The following is a 26,464-nucleotide window of genomic DNA, read 5'->3' as shown; positions in this document are numbered from 1 at the left end:
AAATCACAGTGAAACAAAGTGCAAGTTGCTAAAATTCTTTTGTTTTTTTCATACAAGTCATACTTAAAAACTAATCAGAGCAACAATTATTTTTTTCGTTTAATTAGAAAATCTTAATTAGCAATAAAGACTTAACCTTAGTATTTTGGTTTCCAAAAATATTTTTTAAATTAACACCATATGAATAAATAAGACAATCTCTTTAAACCTCAAGGCAGGATTACTGACGCAGGCCGACTGAGTTATTAAACACATTCTAAATTAAACGCCTCTATGAATTTTATACTGAAATATATTGTGATAGTTTTGCATGCCAAATGTGACATTTTGTATTTTAGATTCATCTTTCGGAGTAATTTTGGAAATGTCATACAAACAAAGATTTTGTCATTTACCAATGGAATTACTACGCGTGGCCGCTTAGCCAGCTCTTTGCTGGCTTTCGTGGTTGTTTCAAGTCAGCAAGCCATAAAAAATCTTTATCTCTCTGAAACACAGCAATTTGGAAGATAATCGAATGGTGACTAGGGGGCAGAAATGCCAGTCTGAGGAATTATACCACAATCTCTCTTGCATTTACAACCTTCCTCAGAGCGGGTGTCAGCCGGGTAGGAGAGGAGATAGAAGATTCATCAAATCTCAGGCCTTGTCGCATTTGCATGGTGGCAAGTCGGCCTCACTGTCCAGGGAGAGCCCAGCCTGGGACCATGGACACCGTCTGGAGGAATTTCTAGTGGCTTCGTGTTGGAGCGTGTTAGTCATTCTTATTCTAGCCCAGAATTGCCCTCAAAATTAGTTATTAAGACCTGCTAGAACTCTGCTTCTCTTGAGGGTCCTACAGGAGGAAGAGCACAACAGGAAAGTGAGTCTGACTGATTCTTTTTTTTTTTTTTACAAATTACTGAAGGTGGTTCACAATGCTGTCTTAGTTTCCGGTGTACAGCATAGCGGTTCAGATGTGCACACACACACATTCCTTTTCATGGTCTTTTTCATCATAGACCATTACCAGGTATTGAGTGTAGTTCCCCGTGCTCTACGGTAGGACCCTGCTGTTTATCTGTTTTACATCTAGCAGTTAGTATCAGGGCCATTGACCTTACATCTAACTTTTCATGTCAGAGGAGAAAGGTCTCGAGAGCCTCACCTTCCAGCAAGACCGAGCTGCTCCCTTTGATCCGTGGGTGTCCTCTGTGAGGGTACCGAGCTCCGCGGTGCTGCCTTCTTTACAAACACCGAGGTCTGCAGTTAGTGGCTGGCGTGGAGCTCTGCAGGGAAGAGGGGAGATGGGAGGAAGAGACACTGACAATGGGGGATAACGGAAAGGTTTGCCTTTGGTACACATTTTGTCAGATTAACTGGCAATTAGACAAACACCATATTACAGATACTGCAGTTGATGACAGCTGGGAGGTGAGCAGTTTTTGAAATGAGATCCTATAAAATATGGCTTGGCAGGGAGGGTGTAGCTGAAGTGGTAAAGCGCACGCTTAGCCTGCGCAAGGTCCTGGGTTCACTCTCCACCACCTCCTCTGAAAAACCGAGATACACCTAATTACCTCCCTCCCTCCAAAACAAAATAATTAAGTAATATAATAGTAAATAAAATATTTTTTTAAATATGGCTCTATGTATTAACCTCTGATCTCCCAACAATTAGAAAATAGCTTGCTTCAGAAATTACCGGAAGATCAAATATTTGATAAAACGTGTTGCCACTTCATTTCCTACCCCTGCGCCTTTAATCTTACAAACTGTTAGAGACACTATGGGGGAAAATTATTTAAATAGAAGAATAGAAAATACAACATAAACTTTCCCTTTTTTTTTTTTAATGCAATGCCCAGAGATCAAGATCTATTTCTACCCTCAGAATGTTCCCCAGGCTCTTTCCCCCTATTAACATTTACTGACTTGATCTGAGGTTCTTCGCTATTGACTTTTTCCTTTTTCTTTCTTTCTTTTTTTTTAAAGCTTCGTAAGTCCTAACAGCCAGAATTCCCCTGCTTTTTCCCAAATTCATCTGAATTAAGAAGGATCTTGTATTTCACATCTCCTGACTTAAGCTTAATTCCATCAGAGGGCCATCTGTGACAATGACAGCATCCCCACCAGAGGAGTGGCCTTTTTGGATCTCACAGCTGATTTAGTTTCCTGGGATGGAAACAATTCCCCTTAATTGGGTTAGAGCTACACTGACACAAGGGTTCATTAGGACACCCATTTGCTGGCAATTCAATTTCAAATTAAATACACTTTGTTGTAGATTTTATTACTTTTAAACTACTGTATCTATTGTCTGTAACGGCCCTATTATACAGTTATGAAGGTAACCTGATTTCATTAGTAAACATCAGACATGTGATATTAACCACAGTGAGATGTTTTCCTCAGTTTCTTCCTTTGTTCCCTTGGCAAGGATTGTAAGGCACTCATGAAATATCCTAGGAACTTAATCTAAATAATTAGATGCTGAATCCATGATAATCATTCTAAAAGGGAAAAAAAAAGCAACAACAACCACAGTCCCTGGTTGTAATTCCAGTTCTTCGTGATTAAAAGTTCTCTAAAAATACCTCCCTTAGTTTGAAAGGAATGCAACGCACATCAAAAGGTTAACACACAGCTTTTACACGACACCAGGTGCCTGAGATGTCTAGTGACCTGTCCCCATGGAGCCGTCACACCCTCGACCAGGAGCCACACCAAACATCAGCCCACCTTTGAATCAGGCCCTGTGCCATGATATTCTTTTTTCCTCCTTGTACACAGCACTTATTAAATTTGTCATTATATAAATATATGTGTATGTTTATGCATTATATGAATTTTAATTTTATCAAAATCTCCCCAGCAAAGTCACCATTAGGCCACATCCCAGAGATAAAAACTGGTAAAATACTGAAGTCCATTCTTCACAGCTGGGTAGCTAGACACTTTTTTTTTTCCTTTATAGAATGAGGCTGATGCTGTAAATATGCTGTAACTTGCATATTTCACTTTGTGTATTACAGGTATTTTCCAAGAGATTAATCTTTTTTCTTAGCATAATTTTTTAGTGATGACAGTGTTTAATTTTAAACTCCTACCATAATTTATTTAAAGAATCCCTTGTTGTTGGATATTTAGGTTAGTTCCAATTCTCACTACTGTAAGTTAGCTTATACTTAGCTTGCTTGCATATAACGTGGCGTAGACCTCCCTGGCCACTCTCCTGGGATAAAGTTCCAGCACTAGAAATGGTGGCTGTGGGAGGTACTTTAGTCTTCACCTTACTGAGTACCGAAAGGACACGTCAGCAGTATATAATCCTGCCTGCACGGCCTGGTTTCTCTGGTACTGAACAGTCTTCATAGAGAGACAGGTCCCACTCCAGCTGAAACTTTATTTTCACTGCTGGTTGGATTAGAAGTGAAGAAAAAAGGCGGTGAATAAACAGCACTGATGTACAGCGAGGTTTCTCAGCCTCTGCACTGTTGACATTTTGAGCCACATGATTTCTGTTGTGGGGGCCGCTCTGTGCATTTATAGATTGTTTAGCAAGACCCCTGGCCTCTGCCCACTAAATGCCATTAATAGCCTCCTCCCTAGGTCCAGTCGTGAAAATCAAAAATGTCTCCGGTCGTTGCTAAATGTCCCCTGGGGGCAAAATCAATCCCGGCTGGGAACCACTGATGTACAGTATTCACTAGTATTCATTTCGTGCTTAGCATGCTCAAGGCAGTCTTTGAAATACGTTGTATTTATTATCTCATTTAACCCTTCAAATAATCTACCAAGGTATTATTATTCCTGCTTAACTGACGAAAAGCTGATGCTAAGGAAAGTTGAACATCTTGTTTGATGTCACAGAGAGTGAAGCCTAGATTCAGAGCGACACCATCCGGCCTGAGCATCTCCTCTGAGCCTACACCCATCACCCCTGCCTCTCCTCCTCTGCGCTGGAGAGGCAGCAACCTCCACATCCAGATCTTAGACGCTCCCGCACTGGACCAAGGAGCTGGATATTTTCAGAGAGACAGATAAGCACATACTACCTTTGCTATAAAGCCCCATCCGCAAACTGTTGTACACGACTGAAAGGGCACAGATGAGTCCCGGGAGGAAATCGGGGCGTGGTTCTCAAAACCTGAACCTTACGGTGAATCAGCTCAGGGGGTGCTTATCTCCTCTAGTTGGCCCACATTTAGTCCACAGCAAAGCAAACAGAATAAAACGCATGACATGTACCACTAAGGGGACGTACCTCTCGGCCGTTCCGTCAGTCTTCAGACACGACATAGGAATGTACTCAGTGAGTCCTTCCCCTTCAAATTTCAACTCCTGCGTGAAAGGAAACAGAAACAAAGAAACAAAAAAGGAGCTTCAAGGTACGCTTGAAACATCTATGTGAAAGTTGGCTTTCTAAGATCAGGGTATGCTAACTCTTAAAAGTTAAGGTTCCCACTAAGAACATGGGAATTATACTGTGGGTAACCACCTTATTATGGAATCTTGAGTTTTCTTACTCTGCTTAGTTACTTTTTGTCCAAGAAGATAGAAGGAATAGTAATCTATATGGAAAAAAAAAAAGAGAGAGAGAGAGAAATGCCTTGTGGATAACAACACAGCTTTCTTTACCTCTGTTTCCCTATTTTTCCCACCACACATACACACACACACCCTCCAATAATACAGTTTAACAAAATGAGAATGCCTATATGGTTAGATGTGTAGCATGCTAGAGATGTTAATAATAATTGTGACCATATACTTTATCATCCAGTCCAGGACATTTGGGCTGTTAAGAGGCAAACTTAATTGTTCTAGGACAACAGACAGAACGCAGGACTATCTCATGCAAACTATTGTCAAAAACACTCCTCCAGATGTTCTGAAAAAGCTATCATGTAGGCAAATACTAACATATTTAGTGAAAGTGAATGATGAGAGAATGAGAGACAGAGAGAGAACCCAGGATGGAAGCTGAAGTCCTTTACAACCTAATTTTGCAAATGACATACCATCACTTCCACTGCATGCTATTGGTCATACAGATCAACCCTGGTACAGCGTGGGAGGGAATTATACAGAGGTGTGAACAACAGGAGGCGGGAATCATGAGTCCATAGTAATTATGAAATCCAGACGGCCAAATGTTGGTACTTTCTTGACTAAGTCTCAAGATCTGGGAATAATTCTCTGTGGCTCTTGACTCTGTCCTCTGGACCTTTAATTTCAGCTTCTGGATCTTCCTTCCTTTTTTCATGTTTGCAGCTAAGTAGCTTTCTCAGCTTGCTTCCTGCTAGTAGAATGTTGGAGTCCAAAAGGCTTTTTTAATTTTGTCCTCTCTCTGTTCCTTTCAATCAAAGCAGATGATTTTTCTGCTTACATACTTCCATTTAAGACTCTGTAGATCTCCCATGAATCCTAGTGGAGTCCACCTCATTAGACAGAAGCCAAACCCACAAATCTCTTTAGGAGAAGACCTTCTCCTTCACAGGGTGCTACTGACAGGATGAGGGGCAATAATCTTATGTCCCCTAGAAATCCTATTGCTTGATTTAGAGGCACTGGCAGGTGCACACTTGATCTCTTTAAAATGCCTTTTTTCTGAGTGAATAGTATTCTGAGGTATCACCTCTGGTATTTCTGAAGCCTTAAAAGATTTGACTGTCACATTCTTACTTTCATCCTTGAGCTATATTTTCCTGGTATCCGATCTTTGCGCCAAAGACACTTCTTTATTTTATCACTGCCTAACATCTTGCAAGGCTGAGAAATTTAGAAAACAGCAAGTCATGACTCATTCTGTTTAGAAGTCCTTTCTTGAGCTTCTCTCTCTCCCCTCACATTTTACAAGCAGCAGCAAGGAGAAAGCAGGCGGCACTCCCAATCCTCCAGTTAGAAATCTCCTGAGCTGGACCAACCAGGTCATTATGTACTTTTTCTACTTTCCACATAACTACAGGCAACAGTGTTGCTAAACTCTCTGACACTCTGTAATAAAGATTTCCCTTCCTCTAATTTCCAATGAGCCTTCACCTCGCATCCTTCTCAAAGATCAGGAGGTTTCTAGCACCATCGCCTTCAAGGTCCTTTAGCTTTCACTGACACTCTGCTCAAAGTCCACTGCACAGTTTCAGTGCACTCTCACATTTTAAGTTTTGTTACAGCAATACTCCACTTCGAGGTGCCAAAATATGTACTCATTATTTATTGCTCTATAACAAAGTATCTAAAACTTAGCAGCTAAAACCCACAAACATTTACTATTTCACACAATTTCTGAGGATCAGAAGCCCAGAAACCATTTAGCTGGGTTTTCCTGGCACAGTCTCTCGTGAGGCTGCAGTCAGGCTCTCAGCTGCGGTTTCCAAGTTCTCAGGGATCAACCGAGGCTGGAGAATCTGTTTCTAAGCTCAGTCATGTGTGTTAGCAGGTCTCGGATTTTTGCTGTTGGCCAGAGTTATCTATGAAAAGGTACAGGAAATGTGAAGTATTGTAACATGTTGGTATAGAGGAGAAGATTTACCAGGGTGGTATGCCAGCAATAGGTGTTGTGTTTTATATTGTGCTGGGCTTGGACAAATAAAATTCTTAATGCAGCTCTGCCAAGAGGGCTTCTAAAATAGGTATGTGAGATCAAATAAAATAGTACATATTCTCAAGTTTATTACATACTAGTTTGAGTGAGATTTCATAAAAGTCACGCTAATCTACACTCACTGAGCACTTATGCTCTGCTGGACACCGTACTTCATTCAGTCTCTCTTTCTACAAGTATTTGCTGTGGGTTTGCTTAATGCCAGACAGTTCCTGCTGGAAGGCAGGAGTCCAGTGGTAAACACACACACACACACACACACACACACACACAATATCTGACATTATAAAGCCTTCTGTTTGATGGACCTGATATATAAAAAACAAACTTGAGGAATGAATAAAACAATAGTAATGTGGTAAGCACAATGGAGCATACAACCTAAGGGACACTATTTTTAGGAGAGAAGGAAATGATCAGAGAAGACAGTGATTTTTAAAATGAGACCTGAGGGGAAAAAAACACTTAAGCTATGCAGAGATTAGGAGAAACTGATCATTCTAGAGAGATCATGCAGAGAGAGCAGCATGTGCAAAGGTCCTGAGGTAGGACATAGTTTTGTGTATTTTAGAAATACTGAAAGAAGATCCATGTGACTTCAGTTCAGCCACCAGAAGAGGATACTGGGAAACTGGATTAAAAACATAAGCCAGAACCAGATCCTGCTAAACCTGGAGGTAATGTTAACTATATGTTACATGCAATTGGGAAACCATTAAAGGGTTGAAGAAAATGAGTGATACTGTCTGATTTCTACATACCATGATGAAATTTTGAAAATAGTAAATGCAAGTTTATGTTTTCTTCTCTCCTATAAATCACACTGCTTAGCAAAATTCAGCTGTTGTAGCTCCAGTAGAGAGGGGAAATGCCTCCTGGGTGTGGAGGACATCAGAAAGAAGTCACAATCAGAAAGCAAGAGGAAGTGGGGGCACTCCCCTCTTTTGCTCCCAATGGATTGTGAATCGGAGAGGAGGTAAAAGTGAGAGAAGCAAGCAGTCAAATGTACATGTATATGGCCTTCCCCCACCCCAGCCCTTCCTCTCTGAGGCAGAAATCCTGTAGGAAGAGGAATAAGAAGTGTGAAATAAGTTTGAGGAGAAATCCAGGAACAGAGAGTTTATGCCAGTCTTCCAATGAAAACTTTGAAACGAGACCATGTTCCATAATACCCCATGCACCACACGGCAGTGTGACGTTACTGCATTAGAGTAAAACGGTGCTTTGTGGTCGTTAATCACAGAGAGAGCCCAAGTTTCGGGTCTGTCTCAGTGAGGGTCCTGGAAGAAACAGATGTCCTCTCACAATTAGATGATTTGCTGAGGAAGGTGTATTTAGAAGAGTATTACTACAATGCTGTGGATCTAGAGGCAGGCTGCTCCACCAGCACGTCTGAAGGGATGAGGAGACAGAGCAGTCGTCACCAGGACACGGAAAGAGAGTCAGGGAGAGTTCTCTATTTTGAGAACAGCCGTGGTGCTGGGTGGAGGGGTCGGCGGAGCCAGCTCAATGCAGTTAACCTCACAGGAGGGAGGAACCAGTCCTCCTACCCCTAAGCAAGACTTCCCATAAAGCAACCAGAAGACAGACGGCACAGAAGCCCTCCCAGTTCAGCCTCCTGTGGCAGAGGACACCATGGATTTAGGCTGGTGAGCTTGCCAAGGAGCAAAGGGTGCATGCAGAGCGAACCGTAGGGACACACGCTTGCTCTGTTTGACATTGTTTTGGAAAAAATAATATGACAGATTCTTTTTGGCTCAGGAGGGAAACAACAGGTGGATCAAGCTACGATCACTCTAATCCAATGATCAATTTTAGCATCGTAAACGATGCAACAACCAGGTATTCATATCTTGATCTAACAAAGTATGAAACACAACGTTGTCTCTGATGTATTCCCACCAAAAACATTTATCTTGAAACTGAACAGCTCTTTTAGGTCAATTTCCACATATTGGAAGTACAGGGAATAAGAGAACAGGCTAACATCACTAGGAGGAGGCAAGGGGACAAATCTGTCTATAGAACATCTGTGGTGCACCTGACTCAGTCAACGTCAGGTTTTGACTTACTGAACACCAGACACATTTGTATGATCCTGATTGGGTCCTGGTTTAGACAACATGTGGTAAAAGATACTTTAGGAATAGCAGGTGAAATCTGAGTAAAGACTGGATAGTAGATAAAATTAAGGAATTACTGTAAAGTTTATTAATTATGTTGATGATTTTGGATATGTTTTTATTGTTTAATGGTGCAACAAAGTTTTTTTCCCTAACTGACTACCTGCTTCTCACAAAACTAACAGTCACTCACGAATTCCCCCTCTTCTGAGGCCTGTCCATAGAGATGCCCAGTCATTTCTTGTAATGAAACTACCATCAGAAAATGACCTTTAGTGAGGGACTGGCCACCACAGTGTCTTCTTTCACGAAGCACTGCTGGAACTAGTGAGGGGAACCGGAACCACGAGAAGAAGTTTACATACTTTATTTCTGATTTAACCTTTTAAAATATGAAAAAAATGAGTCTGAGGTTGTCAGAGTGGAATGCTGGGTCAAGGAACCCCAAACAGCATAACTTCATGATTTTTACCCTAAACTCAGCATCTTTAAGCATAATTCCTTTTTTTCATATTTCTCTAAAACAGTCCTGTTTCATTAGTTCTTTTTACTAAACTGACCCGAGAGGAAAAATGCAGCTGAAAAGCCTGTTAGTCCACCCAAGAACATGTTTTTAAGTATGAATTTCAAGGCGGACGAATTAGGCACCTGATTCTTGTACGCATGCTCTCTGATTAAACTTCCTCATGGGTATTACTTCTTGTGAAAGAAAAAAATTAAACAGATATAAAATGATTGTCATAGTGATCACAGGAATACTTAAAAAGCTCTTCACCATTCTGGCAAATCTGTTGTATTAGTGAAGACTTACTGAACAGTAAAATGAGATTAAGTCATAGCTAATAATTTTTTTGACCTTAAAAAAAAATCAAAGATTCAATGCTTCAGGATCTTTTCAGAAAACCTCTGTAAGCCTGTAATACATCTTTTACATGAAAAAAATATATATATATATTAAACTTGGAAAGAATTTTAAATATGAAGTATCCACTTCATTCAATTTTCTTGTTTCATATTTACAAAATCTCAAAGTTGATGATGTAAATTTTAGCCCACATGAATAACCTTAGGCATAGTGGAGCTAGGAAGAGGTAGCAGCAAACGGAAAAAAAATTAAAAAAAAAATACATGTTAGATTTCAAACAAGCATTTACTAGGTGGTCTTTTTACTACCAAAAAATATATTTCCTGGTATTAAGTTATTTGTTTTAATATTTATAATGTATAACCCCTTTCTACTAGCATTATATTTGCAGAGATTCTCAAACATACGGGTCTTTTTTTTTTTGACACTTTATCTCTCTCCCTCTTTGCACTGAGGTCATTCATCTCAAGGCCTCCTTAATATTATACATCACTTTCATTAAAATCCTTTCAGGAAGGAGCTTGATATTCACTGAGAATGAGCAGGCTGATAGTTCAACTTGGATGGCATGCCTCCTGAGGATTTTACCATAGAACAAGGAGAATCACTGAGAAGCTTCAGGTATGGAGAGATTTTTTAAGAGAAATAATAGAACTAAAACGCGGAGAAAGATAAACAGAGAAGTGAAAACACATTATTCAAAATCATAGATGGAGATGATTTATAAATTAATTATATTATAGAACCAGGTAAAATCTTAAAAGGACCTCTGGCAACTACACCAAATAAGTAAGAATTGCTTTAAACAATGGTGACATATTTTATACAGACACACACACAGAACACACACACATATGTTCTGGTCTTTCAGTGTTTTCGTTTCACACAAAATGACTTTTACATTTTAGGGAGGGGAGGGTATAGCTCAGTGGTAGAGCATGTGCTTAGCATGCACAAGGTCCTGGGTTCAATCCCCAGTACCTCCATTAAATTAAAAAAACCTAATTACCTGCCCACCCCAAACAAACAAACAAAAATAAATACACATTTTAGGTGCTTCACGAATGTTTCTTCTTTGACATTAAGTTAGATGTATTTCTAAGTCCCTATTATATAGGTAATACAAGGAAAAAATTCTTGTCCATAAGAAAATTGTGATGAAGTCTGGAACAAAACACATTTAATCTACAGCGCAGGATTAAACGATGAGTGAGTAGAAGCCAGCATATAAAATGGGAAACTCCTGACTGGAATTGTTATTATATGGATAATCAGGATGCTGGGTTGTTATTATAGGATTAAATCATATTTTTATTATTTTAATACTGTTGATTGGATCTGATTCTTTAATAACACATACTAGTTGTGGCAAAATTATTTGATAAGAATCATTATCCCCATTTTACTAAAAATTGGTAACCTGAGAGCTTAACTGAGCTGTCTGAGGCCACATAAGCTTTAGAGTCTATTTGAATCCATCACTCTCTGTAGAACGCAAATTCACCCGCCACACCGTGACACTTCCCTCAAAAACTAACCAGCTGAGCCAGGAACACCTAGGAGAAGCTGTTCAAGATTTCTGACTGAGGAAGTGAAATGCTCACTGTTACATCTTAAACACTAATTCTGGAATGGACTGGGGCAGAGGGAACAGAGACAGGGAAAACTGCTAAGGTTTTGTTCAAGTGGTTTCTACCTGCTACCTGCTACCTGGTGGGTATTAAACTTCCTTAGTAACAGACATTTTGTTAATAATTGCATGGTTAATATTTACACTGGTCAGCAATAAAATGTTTTTTACATTTAAAGTATAGTATTTATGCTAAAATATACTTTCCTTTAATCACCTGAGGGGAAAAACTGAAAAGATCAGATATTTACACACCTCTATTTCAGTCAAGATTTTTAGAAAAACAGTATCTTCTGGGGTTGTTTCAGGGGGATTACAAACTGCCTTGGCATGTGCTTCAATTCAGATCAGGATCCACACCCTTTCTTCCTCCACAGTCGGTCCCACCCTTTCTCATTCTTAAAATTCTTGCTTCTGCATTTCTCATTCCCATCAACCATCACCCAGTCCTTCAACAATTGTATATTATGACAAAAATGATGAAATTCCAAACCTCTCAAAATGTGTGCAGGTAGCTGTGATCAATGCACATGCTAAGAAGTAAAACGGCATTTGCTGGGAGAAGGAAGAAAGTGAAGGTTGGGAATAGGAGCACGCACGACCCACAAGGAAGTGGAAAAGCTACTTCAACGACAAAGTGGAAATACACATCTTTAATCCTCAGAAAAACTTTCAAGATGACCATTATTGTTCCTGGGAGGTGAGTTCTCTTCCACAGAACCCTTGTGGCTCAGGAAGCTAAAGCCATCCCCACCCCGACATGGACACGTGATCCGGGATGGAGCCGGTCGGCAGCATCCTGGGCTGTAGCCCAGTGAGGAGTTCGGGGCCTGAACACACGACCTATGGAACCCCATCAGACAGGACATTTGCAACAAGAGTAAGGAAAAGCATCACACGTAGATTTTCGCAACCCGAGATCATTCATTTATTTATTCATTCATTTACAATTTCAGTAGCTGTCCACAGTTTCATAATAACTCTGGAATATGACTTTGAGGCAAACACATTAAAATTGACCCTGAGGTTTATAAATGGTCCTCGACGGCTCTACTATAGTGATTTCTCTTGTCTCAACTGCAGAGGGGCAATTATTAGAGAGGGCCTCCTCCTATGAAAAAATAAATGCCTGCTCTAGGCAGCCATATGCCTCAGTCCTGTGGTCTTATTTCTACTTTCATTTTTACTTCACCATAGATCCCATATGCCTAATTTCAAGCTTTCAACCATTTATTTCATTAGAAAAAACTCTTCCAAAATATTTTGGATTCCAAAGAATATCTGACAAACTACCTTTAGCTTAATTAACATATAATATACAAATATATATTGCTTGATTAATAATTAACTAATAATGTATATTAGTATATAGTAATAATATAAATTCCTAGTTGATACGCTTCTCCAGACCACTGAATGAGGTTCTCTCCCAGTGAGTGTACCTGTGAATGACCACTCGTTAACTTTCAGCATGGCCTGCTGTTTTCTCATCAACTTGCACATTTCCTTAAACTTGGCATGCTTGGGCATGCGTATTTGAATAACCTAAACTGAAGGCATTAAAACAAAGTTAACATGCAAAGTGCACTGCAATGCATTCTTTCTGTTCCAATTCATTATGTAATAATCTCATTGGATCTAGGACCATAGAATCATAGAAAATGGAATGTCCACATTTGCATTTTTTTCAGGAAAAATTAATTCAACTTCATTGATCATCCTTTGGGGACACTGAGTATATTATTTCAAACAATAATTCAAATTCTCTTACCTCATTAACCTACATGTGTTAAACTGTCAGAAATTTGACCTGGTCGAAATTTGAGCTTATCAGACGCTCTGCAATTTTGCTTTATCTCAATATGAATCTGTTTCATCACTTACTTTTCTCCAGCAAGTTGCCGAGATTAATTCTACCGCTTCACTGTGTGGGCATGGCTAGTCAATTAGGTTCAAATTTCAGTCGCTCTTAACTGTGTGACTTTAGGCAATTACTTAACATCTCTGAGTCTTAGTTTCCTCATCTGTAAAGAGCACGTGGTAATATTTATCTCTCTTCTAATGTGAGCAATAAATCAGTTGAGGCATATAAAGTACTTAGGTCATGACACTTAGTAAATAGTAAATATCCACATCTAACTTAATGGCACATCATTACTGTTAGTATCAGTTACACCGTGGTAATACTGGGCTCTCTGCAAATATGTATTTACATATATAAATATATACACATATATAAAAAGACTTCATATATATATTTATATATGTGTGTGTCTTTTTTTTGTTGTTGTTATTCTACCATTTATTTTCCTTGTTCTCATCTGGGAAGATGAGTACACGGTTATGAATGAATGAATGAAGCCTTTCCCACCAACCCGAACATCTTATCATGCTGGTCCACTTGTCCTTGGGCTACTCCTGACTAAGGAACAACTATGTCCAGTGTTTGGCAGGGTCTTCTGTTCAAAAGATGACAAACTGTTGAGGAAACAGATCTTAAAGGAGACTTCCTATGAATCTACCAGTCTTAAATTGGGAAAAAGGCGAAATTGCCTGGCTCCACAAAGTTCACATTCACGGAAACATTAGCTATTCTCAGAAATCACTGTCAAGGTCACAACCATTCATCCAGACTCACTGGAGTATTTTATTTCTCAGAGCTAATTCCATCACACGCTTATAATAATCCAGGCACTCTATTAAAGGTTTACCTGAATTCGTTCTCTCATTTTCTCTTTTCATAAAAAGCTTACACCAACCTATGAGGTGGGGACTATTATTATTCCCATTTTACAGGCTGAAAGCAAAAAACTGAGTCACAGAGAAGTCAGCTTGCTCAGTCACACAGTAGGAAATGATACTGCTGAAATTCAAACACCAGCCTGTCTGTCCCCAGAGGCTGTTCTGTCACCTATATGTCACACACTCCGACTTACTTTTTAATTGAAGTATAGTCAGTTTACAATATGCCATTTTCTAGTGTACAGCATAACGTATCAGTCATATATATACATCTGTATATTCGTTTTCACATTCTTTTTCATTATAGGTTACTGTAAGACATTGAATATAGTTCCCTTGCGCTACACAGAAGAAACTTGTTTTATCTATTTTATATACAGCAGTTAATGTTTGCAAATTTCTAACTCTCAGTTTATTCCTCTCCATCCCCTTCCCATCTGGTTAACCATAAATTTGTTCACTATGTCTGTGAGTCTGTTCCTGTTTTGTCGATGGACTATTACTCAGCCATAAAAAGCAATAATGCCATTTGCAGCAACATGGCGGCGCCTGGAGATCATCATTCTAAGTGAAGTAAGCCAGAAAGAAAAAGAAAAATACCATGTGACATCACTCATATGTGGGACCGACTTAGTATTCTGTCACACAACCAACGTCTTTTCCAAGAACTCCACATAAAAGACAGTTAGGTGAATTCAGAACCTAAGCTTTAAAAAATATATACAGCACAATAATATTAGCTGACTTTTATGGAGCACTTTATATTATTCAAAAACACTTTCAGATACTTTTTCCAGTTTCTCTGTCACAACACTACAAGTGTCATTCCCACTGTTTCACAGATAAGAACACCGAGCTACAGAACAGCGCCGACGTGCTGTGCTTCAGATCTCACAGCTTAGAACACGGGGCAGCAGGATTCCCCGGCAAGTGGGTTACTTCATAACTTGGTAAATTTTTTTCCTTACGTTTTGATCACATGTCTGGTTTTGAAAACCACTGTTTTACCTAAAGATATTATGACTGCTTCTCACACGCTTTCCTATTTTCCTGGTTAGTTCACATCTTTCTTCAACCTAGAAATATTAGGGCAGCCTCACAGAGACCAGCCATCCCCTTCCAGGAACCAAATCTGGGAAGCCTCAGCTGTCGCTGCCTATGGTGGTACCCCAAAGATGGATAAAGACAGAAAAGCAACATCTTCCAAGGAAGCAGACCACAGAAGCACTAACGTCCACAATTCATCAGTATGAGAAAATAACTCAGTACTAAAATCACAAGGCCAGTAATTAATATCTCTGATTACTCTGTTTCATAAATGCATCAAGACATAAAGTAAAGCAAAATTTTAAGAGCAGAAAAAAGTACTTTATCTCATCAAGTCAGCTGCCACTGTGTTACTGTCATATCCTTGACTTTTCTCTCTGCTCTGTAATTTTTTGCACTTTCTTTTACCTACACTGCCTCCAGGTGTTGATCTGACCTATACTGTCCAAACCCTTCTGGCAGGCTCTAAAATCAACAAAACTTCCTCCTGCTGCCGGAACTACACTAATGTTAGACCATGAGACTTCCTCCCGTATATGTTCAGCCCTCAGTGTAGAGCTAGCCCATACCAACAAAAAAGCCTCCAGCGCCTTTCCTCCAGTCCTCTCTTCATTCACTGCCTCTTCCACAATGGAAACAGAAAATAAAAAGAGAGAAATTATGTTCCAAACATCATCTGTCCCCCATCACTGCCTCCTGAAATTTGTTCCCAATCTTAAATTTCCCTCCAATTAAGGAAAAGTGCTAAAATAAATAAATAAATATGCCAACCCAACAGGCTTTCATGTGTCACCACCAAGTCCCAGTTTAGTAAGTCATAACTTGGTCTGAACTCATGCTCTTTTCTTTCTGTTTTTCTGAGCTTTTATTGTACAGTAAGACAATTTCCTAGATGCTAAGGTACTCAGTAGAAAAGGTAAAGTTCCCCTTTCAGGGGTCTATCATTTATGAAATTCTTATCTGTCAGCAAACAGATAATTAAGTGCTAGAGTGAAGGTTTCTCCAAACTCCATTAGAACCGAAGGACCACCTGAGTTTTCCTGGGAGAAGTCAACTGGCAGATGCCTCAGGAAGAGGGAACAACGTGTCATGAGCAAGGAGGCTTCTTCCTGCAACCACGAGAGATCTGATCATTGCTAGAACGTGAAAGACGAAGGGCAGAAAAGTAGGAGGTCAAGGTGGAAAAACTGGCAAGGGTGAGAGAATAAGAGGCCTTGAATATATTCCAATGTAATTTTGTTTTACCTTTCTTTCACTCTTACAAAACTACTGAGTGTCTCTTTTGGCCTTATAGACAAAGGGGAAACCATTACAGATTTCAAACAGGAAGCAGTCAGATCAGATTGTCACAGCAGTGGTGTGCAGGGCGGATGCCACTGCAGAGAAGTGGGTACAGCAGGTACAGTCACAGTGCGAGGTGGCCAGGGCTGACACTTTAGGGACATTGCAATGGGGCTGGAGAGAAGGAGCGAGGTTAGAGAAATGCACGGGAGGTGAATGAACAGGACTCAACGGCTGATGTGTTAAGGAAAAGGTAGGGATTGAGGATGACTTCCAGGTTTCTAGTTTGGATAACCACATAGACAGTGGAGTAAGTTTCAACGAGATAAAGAATTCAAGAAGAGGAGGTTTGAAAAAAACAGGCAAGGAGGGGAAAAAACGGGAGCATCCAGTAGTGGTGTCTTAAAGGCAGTTTAATATATAGCTCCGGAGAGCAGGTCAGCAATCCGGGCTGGAGATACAAATGTGAGTCTTCAGCTGAAAGTTGAAGCTGTCATACCAGGTGGGATGACCCGCAGTAAATGTGCAGAGCATGAAAAGAACCTGGGTTACAAAGAATTCCAGGAAAAACAACATTTTAAAGATAGACTGGACAGGAGGACTTAGAGATGAAAGAGCAGTTGTAAAAGCAAGCAATAAGGGAGTCTCAGGAAAGTAGAAGGTGTCTGATGTTTTGAATGCAACAAGTCAAAGTATGAATTTAAATGTGATTGACTGGGTAACTGTAGGTCACAGAAGGAGAAACTGTCTTGGTGGTCATATGGGAAACTAAATATTAGAGGACTGAGAAAAGGCTGAGAGGGAAAACAAACGGAGAAAGCAAGGGGGTATGATTCTTTCTAGTTTAGAAGGTGAGCAGTATAGACATTTATGGCCAGAGGAGAAAAGGGATAAATGGTCAAGGAAGAGTTGCCATTATGTTTGGTTGTTTTTTTAACCTGAGGGTGACTTAAAATAATAGTTTGCTAAAGAGAAAAAAAACTTTAAATGAGAGTTTGAAGATTCTGGCAAGAGAGACTTCTGCCTCTACTTGAGTCATAAAAGTCTCCAGAGAATGTCCCTCCCACCTGAAAAATAAAACAAAACTATATAATCTACAAAATCATATTTTTAAACCCTATTTCAGAGCTGAGGTAAAAAAACACATCATCAAATAAAATCCAAAAAAGTATTATTCTCTCCTAAGAGAGACCTTTGTAATGTATTGCCAATTATATGTTTAAAGATACATGTGTTTTCAACTTCTTAGTTTCTATTGATTATTTGAAGTATTATAATAATAAAACAACGTATTGGAGGTTACAGCATTTATAGAACTAAAACATACAGCACCAAGAGCACAAAGCATGGGAGTTTTACTATTAGAAACATACATTGTAAAATTCTTAAATTTTTTTGTGAAGTAGTAAAATATTTTTGAAGGCAGACAGTGATAAGTTAAGAAGCATATTGTAATTTTCAGAACAATATTAAAGGAAAAAAAATCTCCAGGAGGCATGATTTTTAAAAAATCAGTAGAATCGATTAAATGCATACAAAAAAAAAAAAACCCTTACTTGATTCACCACAAAACAAATCCCTCAAAAAGGCAAGAGAAACAGAGCAACAAAGAGCAGACAAGACAAATGGAAATCAAATAACAAGATAATATATTTAAACCCATGATTATTAGTGATTTTATCAAATGTAAATGGTTTAAATATCTTTATATAAAGGAAGAGACTGTCAGACTAAATAAAAACCAAGACCAAACTATATGTGGCTAGTAAGAAATATACCTTTAACATAAAATGTTTAAAGGAATAAAAAAATATAAATTACACAAACAATTAAGCGTGAGGAATCAGATGTGACCGTATCAACGTCAGAAAAGCTAGACTGAAAGATGCAGAGTATGACCAGAGAAAAAGAGGGGCGTTTCATAACGATTCAAGGGAAAAAGCAACAATCGTAAAGGCATGTGCTGTAATAATAAAGCTTCCGGACACACAAAAGAACACCTGGCAGAACTAAAGAGACAAGCCCACAGTCATACTTGGGGCATTCAGTAATTGCAAAAGACTCCCCAAAATCAGTAAAAATGTAGAAAATTTTAAAAGTGCTTTCAAACAACTAGACCTACTTGACATGTATAGAACATTATACCCAATAATAGTGTAACGTGCTGTCTTCTCAAGGGTACATGGGAACATTCAGTAAAAACTGACCATAATCTGGGCCTAAAAACAAAATACAGCAAATGTCGACAAAGACTAACGTAACGCAGAGTATCTTCTCTGATCACAACAGGATTAAATTAGAAATCAACAACAGAAAGATCTCTAGAAGAACTGCCCGAATATTCGGAGATTAAACAGCAGGATTCTAGAGAAGCCACTGGTCAAAGGACAAATTGGAAAATATGTTGAACTAAATAATAATCAAAGGGTAACATGACCGAATTCGTGGAATACAGCGAAGAAATACAGAGTAGAAAATTTATAGCATTCAAAGTCTACCTTGTAGGGAGTACATATGAAATATAAGATCAGTGATGTATGTTTTCACCTTAAACCTTAAAGAAGTGATAAAGCAAGTTAACCCCAAAGTGAGCAAATACAGGTGTCCTGAAGAAGAGCCTGACTCCTTTTTTGATGCCTGACTGCTGACAGCTTTCAAGTCTGACCCTCCTGTGGGCCTCGCCTCCTCCACAGGTGGCCACGCTGATAAAAAGCCTAGGCACTCCCTGCCTTGGTGCCAGCGGGGGGTTCAAACCATGCAAGCACCTGCTGCCTGTGGCGACTTCGCCCTGGCCCCGCCACCCAACCACAATAAAAGCCAAGCTGTCTCGTCCCCTCACTCCCTCAAGCTGTTCTGGACTCACTGGTGAGCCTGTCCTGCTCTCCCCAGAAAGCCTCATTCCGTGAGTAGTAAGCCTTATCCTATGCTCTTAGTGTGTGTGTATGGGACCATCTGTCTTCCCAGCTGAAGTCATTTTGGGGTGGGGTTAGGATCCGTTGCACATGGCATCACATCGTGGAGTGATGCGGTAACAGGGAATCACGAAGATAAAGGAAGAAACCAATGAAACAGAAAATGAACAAATAATAGACAAATCCCCAAAAAGTTAAAAAAAAATTACTTCTGGGAAGATTATGAAGATAGGAAAGGAAACGAACAATTGCTTTAGAACGGTACGTGAGGAAGACGGAGGATGTGAAGAGCTGGGGAGAGCGATGACCCACACTCAGGAGGGATTCGCTGGCTTCAGGATCAGGGACACTTTTTTAGCCTGAAAAGTTGCTTTGCTTTGCATTTTCCTCTGTGTTTTACAATGTAGTGTACACAATGAATCAAAATAACTTTAATGAAATTATTCGGTGCTTCACGTATGTAATCATACTGTTTAAATCAGTGTTTCTTAACTGTGGAGGGGGTGTCCCTAACACCTCCATCCCACCACTGTCAAAGCACCTTTTCAGAATCACCTGTAAGGCTATTTAAGTGATATTTCCGCGGTTCTTTTCATGGGAAAGCCAAAATCCAGACTGCTTGAGTGTTTTTCCCAAGTAATAGGGGGCTAGTCTGAACTTTGAGGCCCAGAACCCAGAACTCATCCCTCCTAAGGATGGGTCTTCAGAGACTATGTCTCCTTCTCAAAACATAAAAGGTTGATCCTCACCAAGTACAATTAGAACATTTTATTTATGATCTTATTCTGCCACAAATAAAAAGATTGAAATCAAATAAAAACTGAATTAATTAAAGAGCTGAAAAATAAAAGTGTGTCCATGCAATTACAGGCAGCCAAGCACTGCTGAAATTATATAGTCCGTCAGAAGAGAGGTTTGGCAGCCCAAAGGGAAGATATCAATTTTCTTTTCTTTTCGAAGTTCTGAAAAGGTAACCCTGTGTATTAGTATTCCGAACTGTTACTTAATAGGGTACATTCAGGGCTTTAACCCATGGGTTGCCACATTTGTATTTTCATTTTCAGCCTTTCCACCAAAGAACCGCGTGGGAGGTGGCTATTAGAGTCATTTGCTCTGCCTGGGGGCTAATTACTCTGTTTGGTTCATTTTTGAAAATATTATATTACATCCAAAGGCAAAAAAATTGATGGAGGCTTGTTTCAGGTTTGCTTATGTAATTTTGTACAGATTAAATTAGTTAATCAGAAATCACACTAGCTAAAATAGGTCTGTTAGTTTCTAAGTTTACAGTGGAAAATTGCTTTTAAAAAAATAATTTAAACGCCATGCTGTTTAAATCTATTTTAATCAATTCTCTCAAAAGTGAGACTTGAGTGGTTAATGACTCTAAAGGAAAGCCATGAGAAATGAAAGAATCCACAGGTACAGGACTGGAGAAGGCATTCACGTGTGACCTCCTACAGCCGCTGCCGCAAAGGATGGAATAAAAGCAACTCTGAGGAGTCAAGGGAAGGGTGAAGGGGCATCTGGGAGCTCAGGTGAAAAGTGAGGGTTACAAGCTTTCATCTTCAATTTCCTCACCTAACACATGGGGATCATCACACCTATCTCCCATCTATCTCCCACGGTTATGTGCAAAAAAAAAAAAAAAAGAAAGAACAAAAATTCCTGTCCCAATGCCTGGTACTCAATAAATTTAAGTTCAATATACAAAAAATTCTATTATCTATTTATCCGCTATTTATGTATGTATCTATCTACCTATCTATATAAAGTTCAATATGCAAAAAAATTCTATGATCTATTTATCCTCTGTCTGTCTGTCTGTCTGTCTGTCTATCTATCTATCTATCACTTGTGACCACATCAGTGGGAAATTACTACGGTTCACTAGAGTTTGGGAAGCTGATATCACCGTGGTACTGTTGACTTCACGGTTAGAGATGGCTGAGCGTTACATGATTTAATAAGGATGAAATTTTGCCACATTTGCTCCATTTATATGTATACATACAAAGACTGAAAAATTTCAAGGTAATTTAAAGACATTTTGACATTTCACCATTAAACACTGCAGTATGTATCTCTTAAAAGGGGGGTATTTTCTTCATAATCATAATGTCACTATGACACATTACAAAATTAGCACTTTTTAAAAAATAGACTTCACTTTTCAGAGTTTTATTTTCCCAGCAAAATTGAGCAGAAAACACAGCGTTTCCGTGTATCTTCTGCCCCGCTCACTCACAGCCTCCCCACTATCAACACCCCTCAACAGAGCGGGTTACTTCTCAGAACTGATGAGTCTACACTGACACATTATTATCACCAAAGTACGGAGATGTCCTTAATCCCACATGTGCAACTCCCCTCCCCACCCTCACACACACTTTCCTTACCATCAACATTTGAACATCCATGGACACAACAGTTTTCCAAAGTCCACAGTTCACATCATGGTTCACTCTTGGTGTACATTTTATGGTTTTAAACAAATGTATTAATGACAAGTACCACCATCACAGTATTAAACGGAATAGTTCAACTGCCCCAAAAAGTCCCTGTACTCTGCCTACTCATTCATCCCTCCCTCCCACCAAATCCCTGATGTTTTCTACTGCCTCCCTATTCTGCCTCTTCCAGAATGTCATATAGTTGGAAATATTACAGAGCCCTTTCAGATTGGTTTCTTTCACTTAGTAATATACATTTAAGTTTCCTTCCTGTCTTTTCATGACTTAGCAGTTCCTTCTTTTCAGTGCTAAATAATATGCCATCGTTTGGATGAACCACAGTTTATCCACTCACCTAATGAATTACATGTTCATCGCTTCCAAGTTTTGGCAACTGTGAATAAAGTTGCTATAAACATTCTACAGGCAGATTTTTGTGTAAACATAAGTTTTTTTTTAACTCATTTGGGTAAATATTGAGGACAGCGATTGCAGGACATTATGGTAAGAGTATTTTAGTTTTGTTAAGAAACTGCCAAACTGTCTTCCAGAGTGGCTGTACCATTTTTGTACTCCTGTCAGCAGTGAATGACAGTTCCTGCTGCTCCACATCCTCACCAGCATTCGATGTCAGCAGTGTTTGGCCAGTCTAATATGTATGTAGTGGTATCTCATTGCTGCTTTAGTTTACATTTTCCTAGTGAGATATGATACAGAACATCTTTTAATACACCTATGATGTTGTCTGTTTTCTTACTGTTGAGTTTTAAGAGTTCGCTGTGTATTATGGAGAGCAGTTCTTTATCAGGTACGTCTTTTACAAATATTTTCTCCTAGTGTGTTGCTTGTCTCTTCATTCTCTTGGTTTCACCTTCACAGAGCAGAAGGTTTTAATTTTAATAAGGGCCAGCTTATCAGTCATTTCTTGCCGGGGTTGTGCCTTTGGTGTTGTACTTGAATAGTTACTGCTGCACTGAGGGTCACCTAGATTTCCTCCTGTGTTAGCATCTAGTTTTATAGTTTTGCATTTTACACTTAGCCTATGATTCATTCTGAGTTAATTTTTTGTGAGAGATCCAAGGTCTGTATCTAGGTTTTTGGTTTCTTTTGCGGGGGTTGGTTTTTTTCAGCAAGGGGATGTCCAGTTGTTCCAGAACTATCTGTTAGAAAGACTATCTTTTCTCCATCGAATTTCCTTTGCTCCTTCATCAAAAATCAGCCGACTATATTTACGTCAGTCTATTTCTGGACTCTCTATCGCGTTCCACTCCTCTGTATGTCCACTTTTTCACCAACATCACACTGCCCGATTACTTTAGCAACACTAATTTTTTAATATCATCTAACACTTTGTCTATATTCATATTTCTTTATTTATCCCCAGAACATGCTGGGAAAAATTGTGGGTGTTTTTTGATAAAATTTATTAGTGTGCAAATTTTTAGACCTTAAAAATGAAATCTAACAGTGGAAAAAAAATGACAACAAATTCCAAAAGTTTTCTGAAAAATATCCCATTATATATGACCAGGACCCAAAGATAGACTGAAGAAATTCACTCTACCATAGAAAAACAAAAGATGTCAATTAAACAATTTTACCACTCCAGTGATAATTTTTAAAAAGCAATTTAATCTGATTGAAGGGTAATCAGGACTTCCTAAACTGCTTTTATAACTTCCTGTCAATTAAATCTGAAGTGCTGCCTCATAACTTATAGGTGTTGTCTTGTCGTCTGATTTACAATTAGCATATTACAAATACATATGGAGAATGGGAATTCATGGTCTTGGCAAGATCCCTTTTTTAAAGTCATAACATCTCAAGAGTTTCTATGAGAATTGAAAGTACTTGGAACAATGCCTGGCACATGGAAGTGCTGTGGAAGTATCACCTGTAGGACAGGAAAAGGTCTTACATTTAGTGTGAATGTCCTCGAGGGTTTCTGTTAAATTTATACATTCTTGGGCTCCTTCCACAGAGATTAGGAGACAGTGAGTCTGTGCTGGTACCCGGGAACGTGCAGTCTAACTAGCACCTCAGGTATCCTGAGAGGGGTTGATGCACCACATTTAAACAACCAGTGGCATTGGGTTTTGTCTGAAAAACACATGAAATAACAACAAGAGAGACTTGGTGTATGATGAAAACAAAACAGACAGTATGAGAAAAGTTAAGTGCTCTGCCAAATATCAAGGAAATCAATGCACAGCCTTGAAGGTCTACTATGTATAAGACTGTGGTATACAGCGACCCTTGAATGACATGGGTTTGAACTGCTCACTCATATCCTGAATTTTTTTCAGTAAATACATACCACAGTGCTATACCATCAGAGGTTGGTTGAATCCTAGGATACGGAACCTGGGATCCAGAGGGCTGACTATAAAGTTACACATGGATTTTCCATTCCCTGGGGGTCCCCTAGCCCCCACATTATTCAAGGGTCAACTATGCTAGGAAACAGGGAATTGGGACAAAGACATAAAATACAAAATTCTGTGTGTGTGTGTGTGTGTGTACATGTAAACAAGGTGATCCCTTCCCTTACAGCCTCTGCTGCTCCACAGGGGTCCCAAGGCACAAACTTTTGAAAATGTAAGTAACCATAACACAGTAAAGGGGCAATGAAAAATAATCATGTAAAAAAAATAAATATTTATTCTTTCAGGAAACCATACAATGAGTTGTTTTTTAATGAGACTAGTTTTAAAGAAAGTGTGATTTGCCGTCTTCTGAGTGTTGTTTCTAACTGGAACTGAGAAGTTGGCTTTATGGAAAATAATAATAATATTGCAGGGTTCATGCCCTTAACCTTCATTCATATGAAAAATGCAATGAAATACAGTACAGAATATTTTTGCAGAATATTTTTTCAAAATCAACTGATGATAGAGATAGACTGATATTTAGTTGACTGGACATTTATAGGTGTGGACATATATAGATATAAATTATTTTTATTTTTATTAGTCATTAATTTGAAATGTTTAATTAAAACATATACTATTTCTTCATACAGAAGAAATACAAAACCAGAGGAATCTCAAGGAAATGGCCCAATTTTAAGCGATCTAAACAGGAAGCTGTGGAGTGCTCTCCATTATTAAATGGGAAAAATCATTCAAAATGAAAACTAACTGCAAATCAAAACTACTGTAAGATACTACCTCACACCAGTCAGAATGGGCCATTCATCAAAAAGTCTAAAAGCAATAAATGTTGGAGACAGTGTGGAGAAAAAGGAACCCTCCTACACTGTTGGTGGGAATGGAATTTGGTGCAGCCACTATGGAGGACAGTATGGAACTTCCTTAAAAAACTAAAAGTGAACTTACCATATGATCCAGCAATCTCATTCCTGGACATATATCTCGAGAAAAATATAATTCAAAAAGACACATGCACCCCAATGTTCACAGCAGCACTATTTACAACAGCCAAGACATGGAAACAACCCTAATGTCCATGACTGAATAAAGAAGATACGGTGTGTGTGTGTATACACACAAACACACACACACACACACACACACACACTCACGATGGAATACTATTCAACCATAAAAAAGAATAAAATAATGCCACCTGAAGCACTGGATGGACTTGGAGATCATCATTCTAAGTGAAGTAAGCCAGAAAGAGAAAGAAAAATGCCATATGACATCACTTATATGTGGAAATCTAAAAAAAAGGACACAAATGAACTTATCTACAAAACAGAAACAGACTCACAGACATAGAGAACAAACTTTCAGTTACCAGTGGGTAAAGCGGGTGGGAAAGGATAAATTGGGAATTCGAAAACTGCACCTCTTGGGGAGTGACAGAAACGTTAGCTGTCTTGAGTGTGGTGGTGGTTTCATTGGTGTAGACATCTATCAAAATTCATCAAATTGTACATGTGAAATATGTGTAGTTTACCACACAGGAACTACACCACAATAAACGTTTTTTCTAAAAAAAATGAAAACTAAATAAAAAGTGTGTCTTTTAAAGCAATGTTGTTTCCAGGCATTACATAAAGTTTCTCAGCAGTTTCTCAGAAGCTGCTGGTTCTCTTGAGGACTGTTTGTCTTTGCTCTAATTACATCTGCTTTACAGATCATATCCCCGATCCTGTCATCAAATCATCGAACGACCTTGGGATAGTTTCTTACAAATGCCTCAGTTTCTCTGTTTACAAAATGAGGGCAGTAATTCTAGGCACCTTTATACTTCGCTGATGGATTTCACAGATTAATGAGTCATGAAAGCTTTGAGGTTCTCTGATCAAAGGCACTGTATAACTACAAAGAATTGTTATTATTTACCAGCAGCTCCTTTTTATTGTGCCACTAATGAGCATTGTGGTCAGCAAACTTATTAGAGGAAAAAAATAGGAGGTAAAAGTTAAGAAGGCTAGTTCTCTCCATATTCAGATATAATTCTTGTTACTATTTATTGTTGTTATGCAGACATATTGAAAATGAGGTTTCCTGCAGTCTAACAGTTCCTGCTGCAGAGTCTTTGTAAATATACCCAACTAAACATCCTGGGTTAAGAGACTTGAGCATCCTGGCATTTTCCTTGGATTTGTGCAAATTCTACATAGAACTCATATTTCAACCAACTTGGTGGATAGGACACAGCATCAAAATGTTCTCGTTAAGATTTTTTTTCTCATATATCTCCTTTTTTTTCATTTTAGTGATCCTTAAGCAATTGCACTGACAAATCATCCTCTCTCTCACACAGACACACACACACACAAACACACGCACATATACAAATTTCACCTCACTTTTCCTTGGATTATTTCATTAAGTAATCCAAATTTTCACTT

General features: G+C 38.9%; 1 protein-coding gene and 1 non-coding gene across 4 annotated transcripts in view; one reads left to right on the top strand and one right to left on the bottom strand.

The window, feature by feature from the left end:
• Nucleotides 1-26,464, bottom strand: part of LOC102544289 (uncharacterized) — a 245,217-nt gene that overhangs the window by 170,828 nt on the left and 47,925 nt on the right. For all 3 annotated transcript variants that reach the window (XM_072945696.1, XM_072945698.1, XM_072945697.1), the window contains 2 exons: nucleotides 4,247-4,323; nucleotides 1,148-1,268 (listed from right to left, as the gene is read on the bottom strand). In XM_072945696.1, coding sequence (XP_072801797.1) covers nucleotides 1,148-1,268; nucleotides 4,247-4,323 — 198 coding nt within the window. The remainder of the gene's footprint in view (nucleotides 1-1,147; nucleotides 1,269-4,246; nucleotides 4,324-26,464) is intronic.
• Nucleotides 10,488-10,560, top strand: TRNAA-AGC (transfer RNA alanine (anticodon AGC)). Its single transcript has one exon. It is a non-coding gene; the product is annotated as a tRNA-Ala (tRNA).

Source organism: Vicugna pacos, chromosome 20 (genome assembly GCF_048564905.1).
Source record: "Vicugna pacos chromosome 20, VicPac4, whole genome shotgun sequence".
Lineage (NCBI taxonomy): Eukaryota > Metazoa > Chordata > Mammalia > Artiodactyla > Camelidae > Vicugna > Vicugna pacos.
Note: the sequence above shows the minus strand (reverse complement) of the source record. Positions and strands in the feature narration are given on the sequence as shown.